The sequence below is a fragment of the Dermatophagoides farinae genome, chromosome 9 (assembly GCF_024713945.1).
Source record: "Dermatophagoides farinae isolate YC_2012a chromosome 9, ASM2471394v1, whole genome shotgun sequence".
NCBI classification, from domain to species: Eukaryota; Metazoa; Arthropoda; class Arachnida; order Sarcoptiformes; family Pyroglyphidae; genus Dermatophagoides; species Dermatophagoides farinae.
The window spans coordinates 1530982-1547946 of record NC_134685.1 but is presented as its reverse complement, the minus strand read 5'-3'; the positions used below and the strand labels follow the sequence as shown (position 1 = coordinate 1547946).

Sequence of the window (16965 nt, the reverse complement as noted above, 5' to 3'; positions counted from 1 at the left end):
GGAATTACGGAAATATCGTTGTAAATCTAATCATCATCATCATCAATTCACAATTTTTTTGTGTGTGTTTTTTTCTGTTTGTGGCAAATAATTTAATCATCGTTATTTCTGTTGTCAGTTTCATCATCATCATCATCATCATTCAATCAATCAATCAATCAATCGATCGCTTGCTCGATTCATCGATTGATTGATTACAATCATCATCATCATCAGCATCATCGCTATGTAAAAAATTTTTTTTTTACTTCAAGCTGTGAATTTGAGTGCGAATAAATAGGAAAAAAAAATTATTCCAAATATTTCATCATCCCACAGAGAACATAGAGAAAAATCAATATTTCCAATGTTTTTTTTTTTTTTTTTTTGGTTGTCTTTTCTTAGAATCCAGTGTTTATTTTGATTGATTAAAAATCCAAAAAAAAAGAATTTTTTTTTTGTTTATTTTTCTTCCCATATTTTCAGCTTGGATCTAATAAAATCTACACACACACACACACTGGATAGAAATGAAATTCATTTCTATAAATTCTCAATTTGTGTGTTTGTGTATTCGGATGTGTATGTATTGTATTGATTCAATCATTTATAATTCATTGTGGAATATTACAATTGTTTCGATTTTTTTTTCATATATTCGTCTTGCAATTGTTGAATGATTGAAAATGAATCTGTGTCGATTTTTTTTTCTACAATTGCCGTTTGTTTTTCTTTCATCACATCATCAATTGTAATTTCTCGGTTTTTTTTCTTTTTTCTTTGATTACTTTTGCCCAAATTCAATCATCATCGAATTGATTGATTATCGAATTTTTTTTTCTATTTATTGAATCAACCACAAAAACCCACACAAACACATCTTTAAATTATCAATATATTCAGTGTTGGCAAATCAAAAATAAAAACTTTTTTTTTCTTTTCTTTTCATCATTCGTTTGTTTTGTTTATTTAATTACATCGGTATGTTTGTGTGTGTGTGTTTGTGTATGTGTGTGTGATTGACAAGTTCAAATCATCATAATAGTTTTCTGCCTGTGATTCAAAGGAAAAACCCTACAACCATGTGAAGAAGAAAAAATTTTTTTTTTTTTTTTTTGCCAAGCAAACAACCGTGTGTGTGTGTGTATGTGTGCGAATTTGATTGTTTAGAACGTAACTTTTCATTTCATTTTAATATAACCGGCTTCATCAGAACAAAAAAAAAAGTTTCAATTATAACATTTTGGCGTGTGTTTGTGTGTGTGTGTGTGTGTGTGTGTGTGTGTGTTTGTCTGTAGTGTGTTTTGATGTAATTTTGTCAATGTGTAAGTGCAGAATAAACGAAATAACGACAAAAAAAAGTGTGAAATATTTTCACTGCTGATGCCATTTTACAAAAAATTTTTTTTTGCCTAATTTTCAACAACAAACATTGAAACTCACACACACACGCACACGCACACACACACGAACAGAAATTTGATTTGTGAAAAATCAAATTTTCATTATCCCGATTTTTTTTTGGTGTATTACGTGATTCCAAAAAAAAAAAAAAATAATTTCGATTCTATCCAAAAATTCATCATTGTCATCATCATCATCATCATGGATCCAATAAAATTAATGAATTCATCACATACATATTATAATGAACCACAATTAGAAGCATTACCATTCTATCCATGGCAAATAATATTGATTATGATCTATTCAACAACGGCATTCATTTCATTGGGCAGTAATGCATTAACAATCATCATATTATTACGTAATGAACAAGTGTCCACTGAATTATGGAAATTTTTGCTCAATCTATCAATATCGGATATAACGATGGCATTATTTTGTATACCATTCACATATACAAATTATATGCTAGGTAGATGGATATTTCCACATTTTTTATGTCCAATCATACCATTTTTTCAAGTGACCGCTGTTTCCGTATCAATTTGGACATTGACAATCATTGGTATTGATCGGTATGTGTGTGTTTATTGATTGATTATTTATTTATATATTGTAAATGCATTTAGACACACAAACACACACAAACAAACATCTCTTGAGATAGAATCCATTTTGATTTACTTTTACATATAGTGAGATTCAGTCTAGTATCATCATCATCATCAGTATCAATGAGAGTCATTCAAAAAAAGAAAGAAAGAAAGAAAGAAAGAATGAGAGAATCAAATTCTATATTCTCATCCACTTGATTTGATCATCAGAATCGAATTGTAATCGTAATTGTAATGGTAAACAGCAATAATAATAATATAAATGATGATGATGGAAATCAAAAATCACAAAATCAATTTCCATTACTATTTATGCTAATTAATCTGTTTGTTTGTTGATTCTATTGCTGCTGCTGCTTATTCGTTATTATTTTCAGATTTGATATGACGAAAAAAAAATTGAAAATAAAAAAATCCTTCATTTTGATTTTGGATTATCATTACTAATGATGATGATGGTTGCCAATTATTATTTATTTTTTTTTTGCTGTTTTCTCCTGATTCATGCTAATGAATATTCTCATTTTTAATTGATGAAATTCTTATTCTTTTTTTTCTCTACTACCACCACCACCACCACCATCGTCATTATTTATTTACAGAATCAAAATAAATTTGATGCCCAAATTCTTAATGTTTTTTTTTTATTTTACTGCCACTATATTCATTCATTTATTCAATATTCGCATATATTGAATAATTCAAATATTCAATCAAGTTCACTGATTATGATGCTATGCTCTGTGTATTAAGAAAATGTTTATCAAAATGAATTTTGTGAATGAAAATATATCATTTACGTATATACAAACAAACAGCAATATATTATTTTTCACACACAAATTGTATTCATGATCATGTTTTTTTTTCGTCCATTGATAAATCGCCATTTTGTTTTGTTTTGTTAGAATTTCATTTTTCCAAGAATTTTGTTGTTGTTGTTGTTGTTGACAAATTCTTTGAATTGTTTATGAATTTTGAAGAAAATGAGCCAAATGTTGATGCAAAACATTGGATTAGAAATGCAGATAGATCATTATTATTATATATTGATGAATGAAAAAAAAATACATTCAAACAAACAGAATATCCGTTATTCTGAATCGGAATATAGAATTAAAATATTTCTATAAATTCACAGTAAACCTCTTAATGTATTTGGGAATAAAATTTTTGCAAAAAAAAAAAAAATAAAAATTCCAATGTTTTTTACTTTTGTCCACAACACCAAACACACACACACACATTCATTTTTTGTCTGTTTTGTTTCATTTTTTTCCAATCAAAAAATAGCTGTAGGAATTTTTATAAGTCATCAACAACAACAACAACAACAACAACAACACAAAAACATTTGACTCATAATGTTATTATTTAACAAAAATTTGCCCAAAAGACTTTCCACATCTATATCATCTCGATAACCTATCTCTTCCCCCCAATCATTTCTATTTGTTTCTTTTGCTTGCATTTTTTTTTTTGCTATGAAAAGCCAATCAGAATAATTAGGTTAACACGCATTCATTTGGAAATAATTCTACTATATTTTGAAAGAATTATGAATTTTGTTATATATATATTAAAAGAATCAAAATTCATCAATGTACGTGTGTGGGTGTGTGTAGTAGGTATAGTATTTATTTTTATTTATTAATATGATTTCGATGTATATGATTTGTATTTGCCATGTTGATTTTGATATTTTGGTTGTTGTTGTTGTTGTTGTTGTTGTTGCTGTTCTTGATTTCGTTGCTGTTGAAGCTGTTCAATCAAAAGTTGTTTCATTTCTACCAACATTTCAATGGCCGATGGTGAAAATAAAACATCTACATTATTATTATTTTGGCCACCACCACCACCACCATCATCTTCATTTGTCGTATTTTTATCGGTTATCATTCGCTGTTGTTTCGATATAAATGGATCACTAATAATAACGGTTTTTATCATTTTTTGTTGCAATTCTGTTTGTTGTTGTTGTTTTTCATTGTTGTTAAAAGGTTGTTGTTGTTGTTGGATGGATTTTTTTGTCATTATACCATCATTAACAACAACAACAACATTCTCAATATCAATATCGGTAGTAGTGGGATCTTTTTTTGTTATTTGTTCAACAATTTCCTGTATTTTACGTTGTCTTTGTGTTTTTCTATGTTTAAAATTATTATCCGAACCCGATGCTGATCTTGATGGTGATATCGGTTTTCCTGATTCCGATAAAACTTCACGTAATACATGGGTTAAATCTTGAAATGGTGTACTAATTGCCACCTTATTTTTAGGACTAGTATTTGCCATTGTCATTGAAGTTCGTGCAGTTCTAGATGTGGACATTTTTTTACCTTTAATTGTCGGCATCATTGATGTTGATGTTGATGTTGTTGTTGTTGTTTTTGCCATTTTTGTTCGTCGAAATGCAGCTGATGATGATGATGATGATGTGGATGTTGTTGATGCTGTTGATGCTCTTGATGGTTTGAATCGTGAAAATTGACTATTTTTATCGCTTGTTTTACTTTTACCTTTTCGTTTTTTCTTTTTACGTTTTTTTCGTTTTTTATTCTTTGTTTTATCACTATTTGATTTTTCATTATTATTCATCATCATATTGTCTGATTGTTGTTGTTGTTGTTGTTTTTTTCTGTTGTTTGCCATACAACAGAATAGAATATCTTTCATATTTATAGTGGTAATGATTGAAATCGAAACGATCAATATCAATACAATAAAGATCAACATGGACAATGGCCAGTAATTGAATTATTCAATGTCAATTATTGATTGATTGATTGTTCATTCATTTATATGACGATCGAATTGTTTATGGAAAAAACTTGTTTGATTTTTATATTGTGTGGATTTATAATACAACAGCCAAAAAAAAAAAATGAAATTCAATTAAAATTGAATTATTAGAACATTCATCAAATTCATTTTACATGAAACATGGATATAAAATTGAATTGAAAATCAATGAAAATTTTATATTCTTTCAAGTTTGATAATCTGCTTTTTTTTATTCTGACCAAAAAAAAGCAACAAGAATGAATACTGATTAAAAACTTTTAGATGACAAAAAAAAATTTTTTTTTTACTTGTCGATGATTCCAATTAATATGAATTCATCATCAATGTGTTTATGGTGAACGAACGAACAGCAACAACAACAAAAAAATGATAAGAAAAAAAGTACACAAAACATCAAGACAAGACAAAACGGCCAAAAAAAAAATCTTCATCATTGAACCGTGTCCATTGTATGCAGAATCTAAAGCTTTTTTTCCAATGAACACTTTACGTTCTAGTAGTTGAAGTGTGTGTGTGTGTGTGTATTGTGTTGCCTAGAAATCTGAAATGATTTGTACAGGAGTAGCGAAAAAAAAACAATAACAACAACAACAACAATAATAATAATCAGATCAAATATCCATGTTGTTGTTGTTGTCGTTGATGATGCTGCTTGATTTGATGTAGAATTTTTTTTTCTTTGAAGAAGATTCTGTAAGAATTTCTTTAGTGAGATAGAGAGAGAGAGAGAGAGAGTAAAAGTGGGACGAAAATAGAAAGAAAAAATTCATTCTATTTATTGGACCACCACCACCATCACCACCAACACCAACAATTCTGTATCGAATTTTTTTTTTGTTTCGTTTCGCTAATTCCAAATACATTTTAGCAATTGCATTTTTTTTCTCGTTTGGATATTTGTTGGCTCATCAATTTTTTTTTTTCGTTTTGTTTTGTTTCCATCATGCCTCATTGATTTCAAACAATGTCATCATCATCTTGATCATCATCAAATGATGATGATGAATTTATGAACAAAATAAAACCATCGATTATATCGCTCTTATTGACAATCAATTTAGCATAAATTTATGGACACTGTTAAGTTCAGAACTGTGGATATATGTGTCTATGAGCGGAAATTCTTCATACGGTGAAAAAAAAAGAATCTAGAATTAAATCGATTCCAGTTTGAGTGAATAAATATATTTCTCTTTTTGTTTTCTTCTTGAGAATTTTTTTTTTTTTTTTTGGTATTTCTCTTGACATTTAGATGATTAAAGTAGGGTAGGATTTCTGGTTTTTTGGTTTTTTGGTTTTTTTCCATCATCATGATCATCATGATCATCATGACAGTATAATTATCACCGCCTTCCGGATTCAATTATTTTTCTTGTATTTGTTATTGTTAGCCATTGATATCGGTAACAGATTGAATAAAATCATTCATTCATTTTGTATTTGGTGATGATGATGATGATGATGAAAATTTGTCTGATGGGCGTTTGGTGAAGATTTCATTCGATTTTTTTTTGTTCATCAATTTTTCTCTTGATTCTTAGATTTGTTTCAGCTGTTGTCTGATTAATGTACAACAACAACAACAACAACGACAACAACAACAACAAGTACAACAACAACAAGATTTTTTTCCATGATGATCAAAATGAAAAAAAAAAAATAAAAACAACAACGAAGAAAATCAAGAAACACAATATCGACACAAATTGAATATTACATTGAAAATAATAATGACAACTTTCAGTAATAAACCGTAGTGAATGATGAAAAGATTTTTTTTTTGTGTTTTCTAAACTGTAAATTATGTCATCCATGCATATGTGTGTGTCATTCATTCATTTCATTTATAATATGGTTAATCATTATACGGCATCATTTTCGTTTCGTTTTTGTCAAACAGCCGTTTATAATTTCCACCGGATTCCACATCTGTTTTAATTTCTAATGAAATAAAATGAAAGAAAAGCCGGTTATTGGTGTCATGATCATTACATTTTAAATGATCATGACCAATGTGTGTGTTGTGTGTTTGTTTATTCATGTGTATGGTGGCGAAAGTAAAATTTTTTTTTTTTTTTTTTTTGAAATGAAACGGAATATAATATACAACTCTTTGATTCTGTGTGTCATTGGTATTATATTATATTATTTTACTGGATTAAAATTGATGATGATGATGATGACGTTGATTTACTCGTTTTTTTTTTGTTGTTGTTGTTGGTGTTCATTAATAATATACGGTAATTGTTACATTATAAATATCTCTCTCTCTCTCTCTCTCTCTCTCTCTCTCTCTCTGTTATCATTGTCAAAAAATGTGTTTTATTCTGTTGTACTGTTGCCAAATTCATGCAAAAAAAAGAAAAAAATTCTCGATTCTCGCACACATAGACACAAAGTAAATGTTTTCTTTTTCTGGAATCCAGTTGTTTTTTTTATCATGTGTATGATATGCCGATGAAGCGGATGATGATTTTTGATATTGATTTTGATAATCGATTATATCGATGTTGGCCATCAAACACCATCATCTGAAGCAATCGATGAAAAAATCTTTCATTTTTTTTTTATTTTTATTATTATTATTGCTGAGAGAGAAACTAACAAATTCCTCTATCTTCATCATCATCATAATCATTTCATTTATTACTCACACTTTAAATGTGTGAAATGAAGCCATAAAAAAAATAGAGATATGATGATCATCATCAATCGACCTAAATATACAAAATGGCAGTATGTATGGTTAGATTGTGTGGATGATATAAACATTGACAACGAAAAAAAAAACTGAGAGAGAAACGTCGACTGAAATTAGATACACACGATGACGGCAAATTTTTTTTTTTTTTTTTTGTTGCGGTTGTTGTTGCTATCCAATTCTGAAAATCGATTCATCAATTTTGTTTCTTGGATCATCATCATCATCATAAATATTATTGACAATACATAGATACAAAGTGATGATGATGATAATAATGAGATACAATTGCATTCAACACAAATAAATTCTGATGATGATGGACATGAATAATCCATTTATCCATATGCATCTTGTTGTTGTTGTTGTGTTTGTTTTACCTGGACTATCTCAATATCCTGTACATGATTATTATATTGATCATCATCATCATGGTCTATTATTGTTGTTGTCAATTTGAATCAATTTCATTGATTTTATCATTCATTAATCATTAAAAATTGAATGAAAGAAAATTATTTCAAGTTTGTTTTTTTTTTGTTCATCTGAATTCCACTCAAAATATATATATGATGACTATTCTCCTTCTAATAAATTTGTCAAAATTTTTCTTGTTTAAAACACATTCAGTTATGTAATGGTAGTAGTAGTAGTAGTTGTCATTCTGGAATACGTTGTGTTTGTTGTCGTTATCATGGTTAAAAAAACATTTTTTTTCTTCTCTCTCACCAATTCTTGTCGAATAAATTCAGTGTGGGTGAGTTGTTGTTGTTGTTACATTTTTTTTCATTCATGGTGAAGAAAAAAAAAGACATACCAAACAAAATATGATTCTGATGGTGATGTTTCGCACACACACACAAACATCTCAATATCACCATTTTGATTTCATTTCATTTCCATTTTTTTTCGGGTGTTCTTTTCCTATTATCATAATCATTTTTGGTCATTTTATTGCGAAATTGACAGGAAAAAAAAGCAACAACAACAACAACAACAACAAATTGTCAATATGTGTGTGTGTGTATTCAAATGTTATCGAGAAAAGAATTCGAACGAACGGAAAGTTTACTTTTTTTTAGGTGTGAAATTTTTTTCTCTTTTTTCGTTTGAAATTCAAATGTTGATTTCAAGTGAAAAAGAAAAAATAAAAGTGTTTCTTGTCAATCGATTGGAAACGAAAGAAATGTGGCAGAAAAAAAAATAAAATCAAATGTCAAACAAAAAAAAAACAAATAATTCCAAGAAATCTGGAAAATGAAATCTTTTTTTTTGTCGCCAAAAAAAAAATTCTTATTTCAATCTTATATCGGTTATAATTCCATTGAAGTGTAACAAACGAAAAAAAAACAGAATTTAATCCAAGAATTATTCAGCGATAAAAACATAATCTACAAAACTATAAAATGTCGAACAATTTGAAATGCACCTGATGAATGAATGTGAAATGAAATGAAATTTTTTTCAATTTCAATTTTTTTTTTGTTTTTTACAGATTTTTTGCCATTATTTATCCATTTCGTTCAATGTTATGGCTGAAAAGACATAAAATAACGACAATATTTTCCATTTGGTTATTCGGTGCATCAATTGCATCACCATTATTATTCTATTCACGTATAGAATCATTTCAATATCGTGGTGAAAATTATGATGATTGTCGTGAACAATTCAGTAATGATGGTGGCCGTATTTATACTATATTCATATTTTTGTTCACATTTTTTTTACCAATTATGGCATTAATATTTGTTTATGCAAGAATATGTATACATCTTATACGTAATACAACCGTACCTGGTAATCCGGATCAAAATCGAGATAAATATTGTGTGAATAAAAAAATAAAGGTATGTGAAATAAAATGAAAAAATTTCCAAAAAAAAAAATGACAAAATCATGGTCAGTGTCGAAAAACATTGTAATCAACATTGACAGATAGATATTCTGTGATTATGAAATGAGATTAGTGATTGATTCTGTGATTGAATATATGGAAAATCAATTCAATTATTCTATGATGATTAATTTATTGACATTTATTCTATATAGAAAATCCACATCCATGTCATCATTGCTTATTATTATTTTTTTCTATTCGATTCTTTTTCCATTCGATTCTTTTTTTTAGGTAATCAAAATGTTGGTCACAATAGTCGTATTATTTGCCATGTGTTGGTTTCCCATACATCTATTTCAATTATTAGTTTGGTTTCATCCAACCATACAGAATCAAAAGACAACATTCTCATATTATCTTTATGTTGGATCATATTTTGTTTGCCATTGGTTAGCCATGGCACATTCATTTGTCAATCCATTTGTATATTGTTTTATGAGCGGAAATTTTCGGGTATGTATCCAATTTTTTCTTTTCACTCTCTTCTCATTTTTTATTCTTATTCTTATTTCTTATTATTCTTAATGTTTGACATCAACAATCGAATGAATGAATGAATGAATGAAAGAAAAACCAATTATCTAATTCAATTCTTTATTCCATTGGTTGATAATAATGATATCTGAATGACAAATATGATTATCAATTGTCACTGCTGCTGTTGTTGTTGCTGCTTTTTTCCAGCTAGTTTTAATTCCTTATTTTGTTTTTTTTTTGTTCTTGTAAATAAAAACAATTCTTGAATAATTCTGACCTTGTGACCTTTTATTACTTATTATTCACTATTCGTCATTTTTCATATTCAATTGTATCGATTCATTGTTCAAAGATACGTTTTTTTCTGTTTGTCTGTTTGTTTGTTTGTTTAATATTTTGTTATTGATATGATGATGATCATGATCATAATCCGGAAACAAAAAAAAAAAAAAATAAAAAATAAAAAAAAAATACTCAACAGCTGTGTTCACGTGTGCGTGTGTGTATGAGTGTTTTTTGCGATTGATAATAGACTTGTATAAGTGATTTTTTTCCGATTCTTTGGTTGATTTACACTCGATTTATTTATTTATTTTTAATATTTTGCTTTTGGCTTTTTTGCATCATTTTGCTTTTTCTCTTTTTTTTCTGCTGCTGCTGCTGCTACCACCAATGTTGACAAAAATGATGTGACGAACAAATGAAAAAAAAAATATCCCATTGTGACATTGCATGCAATAAAAAATGCAGAACACATCACATTTATCTATTACGGATAAATGGTGTGGTGTTGATAATGACAATCAATTGAAAAAAAAAATTCTAGACAAAAAAAAACTAAACAGAATTGTAGATTCTTTGTGAAAAGACATTGTTTTTGTTTTCTTTCTTTCTCTCTTTCTCCCCCTGTCTTTTGTTCTATTAAATCATCAACTATCGATTTTCTTCTCATTTTTGTTGTTGTTGTTGTTGTTGTTGTTATTGTTGTTGTTGTTGATGATGATCCTCACTATCTATCTATTTCTTTTTTTTTCTTTTTTTTTCTTTATACTCAATGAAACGAAATGAAAATTGAAAAAAATAATTGAAAATAAAAAACAAACGAACGAAAAAAAAAATAGTGGTTCCTATTCCTATCATCATCACAATCGACAACAACAACAACAACAACGACGACGACGACGACATCAGCGATGACGATGGCAATAGCAACAGCGAATAAGAAGAATAAGAAGAAAAAAAATACGACAACAAATACAATCAAACAATTCAATGGAAATGATAATCATAAATTCTATTCATCACCTGTCAAATTTTCAACACCAACAGCAACAACAACAACAACAACAGCAACAAAAACAAATACAATCGTCTAATCGTTTGATTATATTGAAAATGGCAATGGCAGAAAACGAAAAAAAAACAAACAAAAAAAACAGTTTTTTTTTTGGTGAAAATTGTTTTTTTGTCTGGTCATGTTGAATGTACAAACAAAAAAAAAATGCGGAATTTTTGGGAAAAAACAAAATACCGATGAAGATTTATCCGTAAATGACATTATTAATGAATATTTCCATACATCTATTTTCCCATTTTCCACTCATTGAATGAATGAAAATGATCCCAGGAAAAAATGAATGAATGAATGAATAAATGAATGAATGAATTTCATTGGAAAACCAGGAAAAATTATTACCAAATCATCATCATCATTATCATGATAATGATATAAAATAGATTTGTAGGTAGTTGTCACCATTTCACCATTATCAATTCACATTTGGAATGTTGAAGCTGAGATGCAACATAAAAAAAAACGAAACGAAAAAGAAAAAGAAAAAAAAATTCATTACAAATGAAAATTAGAATTGCAAAAAAAAGAACCTGAAATTCCATCTTTTTCTCTTTTTCAATGACAATAAAAAATGATGATGGTGTTGATGATAATCATTTCGAATGAATTTAAATATTTGTGTCATTTTACAAAAGCAGCAACAACAAAAAAAAAATTCCATTATAACACAAAATGAATCCTGAAAAGTATGCTTCACCAAAGTCTTTTCCAATTTGAAAAATTTGAAATTTTTCCACCAACACAATCCCACACCCCACCCCCCCCCACACACACACACACATATCCGCCCACTTAATAATCAATGAAATAAGTTTGCAATTAAAACGTAGTGGTAATATGATGTGAAATTGGAAACAAAAACAATCATCATCATCATCATATGATATGTGATGGTAGTGGAAATATTTTTATTTTTTTTTTAACAAACAGAATCAATTTCTGATCTCTGACTTTTATGGCTTACTCTATTGCTTAAAAATTGCCATTTTCAATGATTTTAAACTGATTTTTTTTTGGGTGTGAGTGAGTGGGTGGAAATGGGAAAAGTTTTCATTCTTTTTTTTTATATATATACCACCAATAATCAAAGAAGATGAAATGAAATGAAATAAAAAAAATTTTTTTTATTTCACTTGATTATTATGAAGTTTGCTGCAACAATCATGATATTTGAAAGATAATAAACGAATTGATGTTTTATATCGATGAACGAAAAGTTTTCCAAGGGGAAAAAAACAAAGTCATTCTGCTAATGTGTTTGTTTGTATATGTGTGTGTGTGTGTGCCAGTGTCAATTTGATTCAATTCAATTGACCAAATTGAAATATCTGATTGTTGTTGGTCATTCATTGTCTTTTTTTTTCTCATCAAAAATTCATCGATATAATTTACATTCATTTCATCCGGGGATTTCACACCATTTTCACAATGTTTATGCAATTATTTTCATTCATCGACCAAATTTTGATGACAAAAAAAAAATGGGCTGCCGCCCAAAAAAAAAAACAGACAAGAATAATGTAAACGTAATGTAAATTACATCGATAAATTACAGTGCACAAAAAAAAGACAGAATCAGAAACAATGAAACACAATGGAAAAAAAGTGTCACTGAATTTCATCATATAAATCCTGATTCTGATATGATACAATGTATCGGAATCGAGAATTTTTTTTTTTTTTTTTTTTTTGTTCATTCAAATGATTAATAATTTGTTATTATTCACAAAAACGATAAAAAACATGAATAAAAAAAAATTCCAATTTCTGATTCTCCAAAAAAAAAATACCATCAAAAGTTGAATGAATTGATGATCAATATTTATGATCATCGATTGTAATTTGAGAATCAAATTCATCTATCATCATTATCGGTGGTTTTGATTTATTTATTTATTTTTTTTTTTTGATTTTTTGATTTTTTTTTTGGACATAAAATTATTGAACCAATTATTATTAATGATCATTAAGATTCACCATCATCGCCATAAATTCCTTGAAGCAATCATTTCGATGACTTTTGATATTTTTTTTTTTTAAATGTGAAAATATCAATGGTAACATAAAAAAAATAGGTGAACAACAGCAACAAAAAAAAAAAATTCAGATTCTCATGCGCAAAAGAATTTGATATAATAATAAGAATCATTAAGGTAACAAGAAAAAAAAAATTCCAATCCACCACCACCACCGCCACACACACACACATACATAAATCATCATCATCAAATACAGTCGGTTTTTTCTGCCGTTATGTGGATATTGTGAATTCTTTTGAATGAAAATTAAATTCTAATTCTAATTCTAATTCTAATTTTTTTTTTTTTTTTTTTTTTGATTGGAATGGTTGGTTTTTTTCCATTGTCAATGAAAATTTTTCACTAACGATAATAATAATATGCCGATCGATGGATCCGATCGATGGATTTTCTTATTATTACGACCAATATCATCATACAATTGAAATTTGAAAATTTTTTTTTTTGTTAACCAGAAAAAAAAATTTCAAATTGAATACAAATTTTTCATGAAGAATTTTTTTTTCTTCATGAAAAATAAAGAATTTGTGGAGAAGAATTTTTTTTTTTTTGATCGCTTGTTCATGTAATTGACTTTTATGTGTAACAAAGTTCCAAGGAATAATTCTGATGATGTTGATGTTGATGATGATGATGATAGTCGTAAAAAAAACGAAATAAATTGCTTTATAGTGAAAACATTTGAAAATAAAAAAAAAATTTTATACCTGAGAGTGGCAAGAAGTTAGCCTTTCATCAATTGATTTGATTGAATTGATATTTTTTTGGGTGGGGGGAGTGGAAGGGGAAGAAAAAAAATTGATTTACAAAATTCTGTGCATTTTAGCCATAACCAAGCTGCTTATTTTTTACTATATATCACTTGGATAGAAAATTTAACTTTTTGCTTTACCACTGCCGTTATCAAGTTACAAATTCCGTAGTTCCCAAATGGATTATAATTATAGAATATCTATTTGTGTTTTAAACTAAAATTTAAAAAAAAATTTTTTTCATTTTGCTGCCCGGCTAATCGAATGTCCTTGATAGACGGATCATAAAATGAAAAATATTTTTTCATGATGAAAAAAATTGAATATTCCCGGATTTTCAATGATGGTTATTTGAATTGTCGAGAATTATTTCCCCTAGAATTATTAAATTGATAACGAACGATAAAGTTGCACCAGGTGGTCACTACGATGTTGTTGTTGTGTGGCCATCACCAATTTAAATTTCATGTTTCAATTTTCATTTTTAAGAGGAGAAGAAAAAAAAAATTTCTGTAAAAGTTGAATGAATAAAACAAAAAACAAAACGGAAAATAAAACCAAACAAGCAATATATACACAAATCACGTCCATCAATGCATCCATAATTAATCACAGTATATTGATATGTGTTGTCTGCGTGAGTGTCTGGTTCATCTTCATAATCCAATTTCAATATTAAAAACTACCCTTAAGCTAAAAGTGTGAAATGGATTTATTCTGTTTCAGATGAGCAATTGTGTGTGTGTGTGTGTGTGTGTGTGTGTGTGGGTGTTTGGGTGTTAATATTCATGAAGAATTTTTTCACATTCACACACACACACAGATGTAAATATATGGTATATATTTTAATGGAAAATGATAAAGTTTTCCATCATAAACTTGTACATAATGATGATTCAAATGGCAAAAAAATGATGATGATGATGATGATGATGATGACAAAAAAATTGCAAAAGAAATACTTAAATTTCGTTAAAAACTACCAATTTTTTTTCGCCGCAAAAAAAAATAAAAGTAATAAAAGATTCAAATATTCCACACTCATGGGCATTCAGTAAAAATAAAAAGTCGCGAAACATTCACAAGAATTCTCAAGAAAAAGTTTATGATCAGACTGGAAAAAAAATTCTGTTGAAATTTTCTTATGAGAATTATTTTATATCCAACAAGAGAAAAAATTCTTTAACCAAAAAAAAAACGAAAAAAAAAATTCCAAAGCTTTGAAAAACACACGCGCGAGCTCGTACAAATTATATATATTTTTTAATTGAAATCGGATCGGATTTTATATTGAGAAAATTCATTTCCTGGGAACGGAAATCTTGTAGATTATAAATTATCATCATTCACATCCACACACACACACACACCAACAACAAATTATCAAAATTCTTTAATGACAGAAAATGATTAGCAAAAAAAAACATAACAACAACAAAAATCAACAGCAGCAGCAGCAATACAGATGGGAATTTTTCATGTTTCTCGGTTAAAATAGAAAAAAAAACCCAAAAAGAATCATTATATCACTCTAATCCGGATTAATGATCAAAACAACATAAAACTTGATGTTTTTGATTCTGGCTTTTTCCTCTGGATTTGTTTGTTTGATTCTTGAATTTTTTTTCCTTTGTTAACTCTTTTTTTTGTTTGTTTGTTTGTTTGTTTTTCATTATCATTTTAGCAGAGTTTGGGAAAAACATTAAGTCGTTGTTGGCCAAGATTATTCCAGAAGAATAATTCAAATTATCATTCCACAACAATTACATTGGATCCAAATCACCATAATCATCATCATCATCATCATCAACATATAAATAAAAATCATAATCATGATCATGATAATCGATTATCGAATACAAATTTTGATCATCATCATCATATAATGATAATGATAATGACCACCGTAATGATGATGAAGAAATATCATTAACACAAACACAACATTCAATTACAACAATGATATTGATGGCAACACCACCACAATATAATAATAATAATAATCATCATCATCATCTTTCATCACATTGTATTGATCATCATCAACAACAACAACAACAACATTTACCATCATCATCACCAGCAGCAGCAGCAGAAACAACAACAACAACAACAACAGCCAAAATGGCCATTCATCAATATCATTCATCTGAACAAAATCATAATAATAATGATGATGATTTTGTGTAAATGTAGAATATTCTTACATCACCCTTTTCATTTTTCTCCTTCCCTCCCTTAAGACGTTAGATTTCTTTATTATTAAAAAACAAAACAAAACAAAAAAAATTTTTTTATTTTCTGATCTCAAATCACAATTGACAATAACAACAACAACAAAAAAAAAACGTCAACAACAAACCAAACGAATAATTTTCGTGTAATAAACAGCCAAAACAACAACAACAACAAAAAACCTGAAACCAAAAACAAAACCAGACATAGACACAGGATTTTCAGAAAATTTTTTCCATTTAGAAAAAACAAAATTGACAACAAGAACAATAACAAAACCATCATCAACATCCATCAATACACACACACACATGGATTCATTCTGGTGGTTTTTTTTCATTGAAATTGAAAACAAAATAAAAAAATTCTTTTTTTTCAGGTTCTAATCTACCCAAGGATTTATAGATCATCATCATCATCTTATGATAAATCAAGCCCATCTGCTACCTCTTTCATTTATTTTTTTTCTGTTGTTGTTATTATTGTTGGTTTTTTTTCTTAAGAAATTCTTGAGAATATTAGTTTTTCAAATTTTTTTTTTTGACTTTCTTGAAATATATAAACACACACACACACACCGACAAACAGACAAAAAAAACAGATATCTTTTTTTTTGGCCCAAATTGACGTTGTTGATAATTTGAATTTTTTTTTCTTCATTTCAATCCACCAATAATGATTGAATTAAATTACGTAATA

The 16965-nt window shown here is 27.9% G+C and overlaps 1 protein-coding gene across 6 annotated transcripts; it reads left to right on the top strand.

The window, feature by feature from the left end:
• Window positions 1-1004: 1004 nt before the first annotated feature.
• Window positions 1005-16448, top strand: LOC124497728 (neuropeptide FF receptor 2). Of its 6 annotated transcripts, XR_012832400.1 has the most exons (5): window positions 1005-1961; window positions 9005-9359; window positions 9641-9862; window positions 11008-11631; window positions 15719-15825. XR_012832400.1 is itself a non-coding variant. In XM_047061404.2 (4 exons), exons 1-4 carry the CDS (start codon window positions 1585-1587, stop codon window positions 15962-15964), a joined length of 1203 nt encoding a protein of 400 aa, XP_046917360.2. In that variant the 5' UTR covers window positions 1005-1584; the 3' UTR covers window positions 15965-16448. The 6 variants fall into 6 exon arrangements, 5 of the variants coding, with proteins under 5 accessions (XP_046917360.2, XP_075589998.1, XP_075589997.1 ...); XM_047061404.2 differs by lacking the exon at window positions 11008-11631 and having other exon boundaries at window positions 15716-16448; XM_075733883.1 differs by lacking the exon at window positions 11008-11631 and having other exon boundaries at window positions 15719-15964.
• Window positions 16449-16965: the final 517 nt, after the last annotated feature.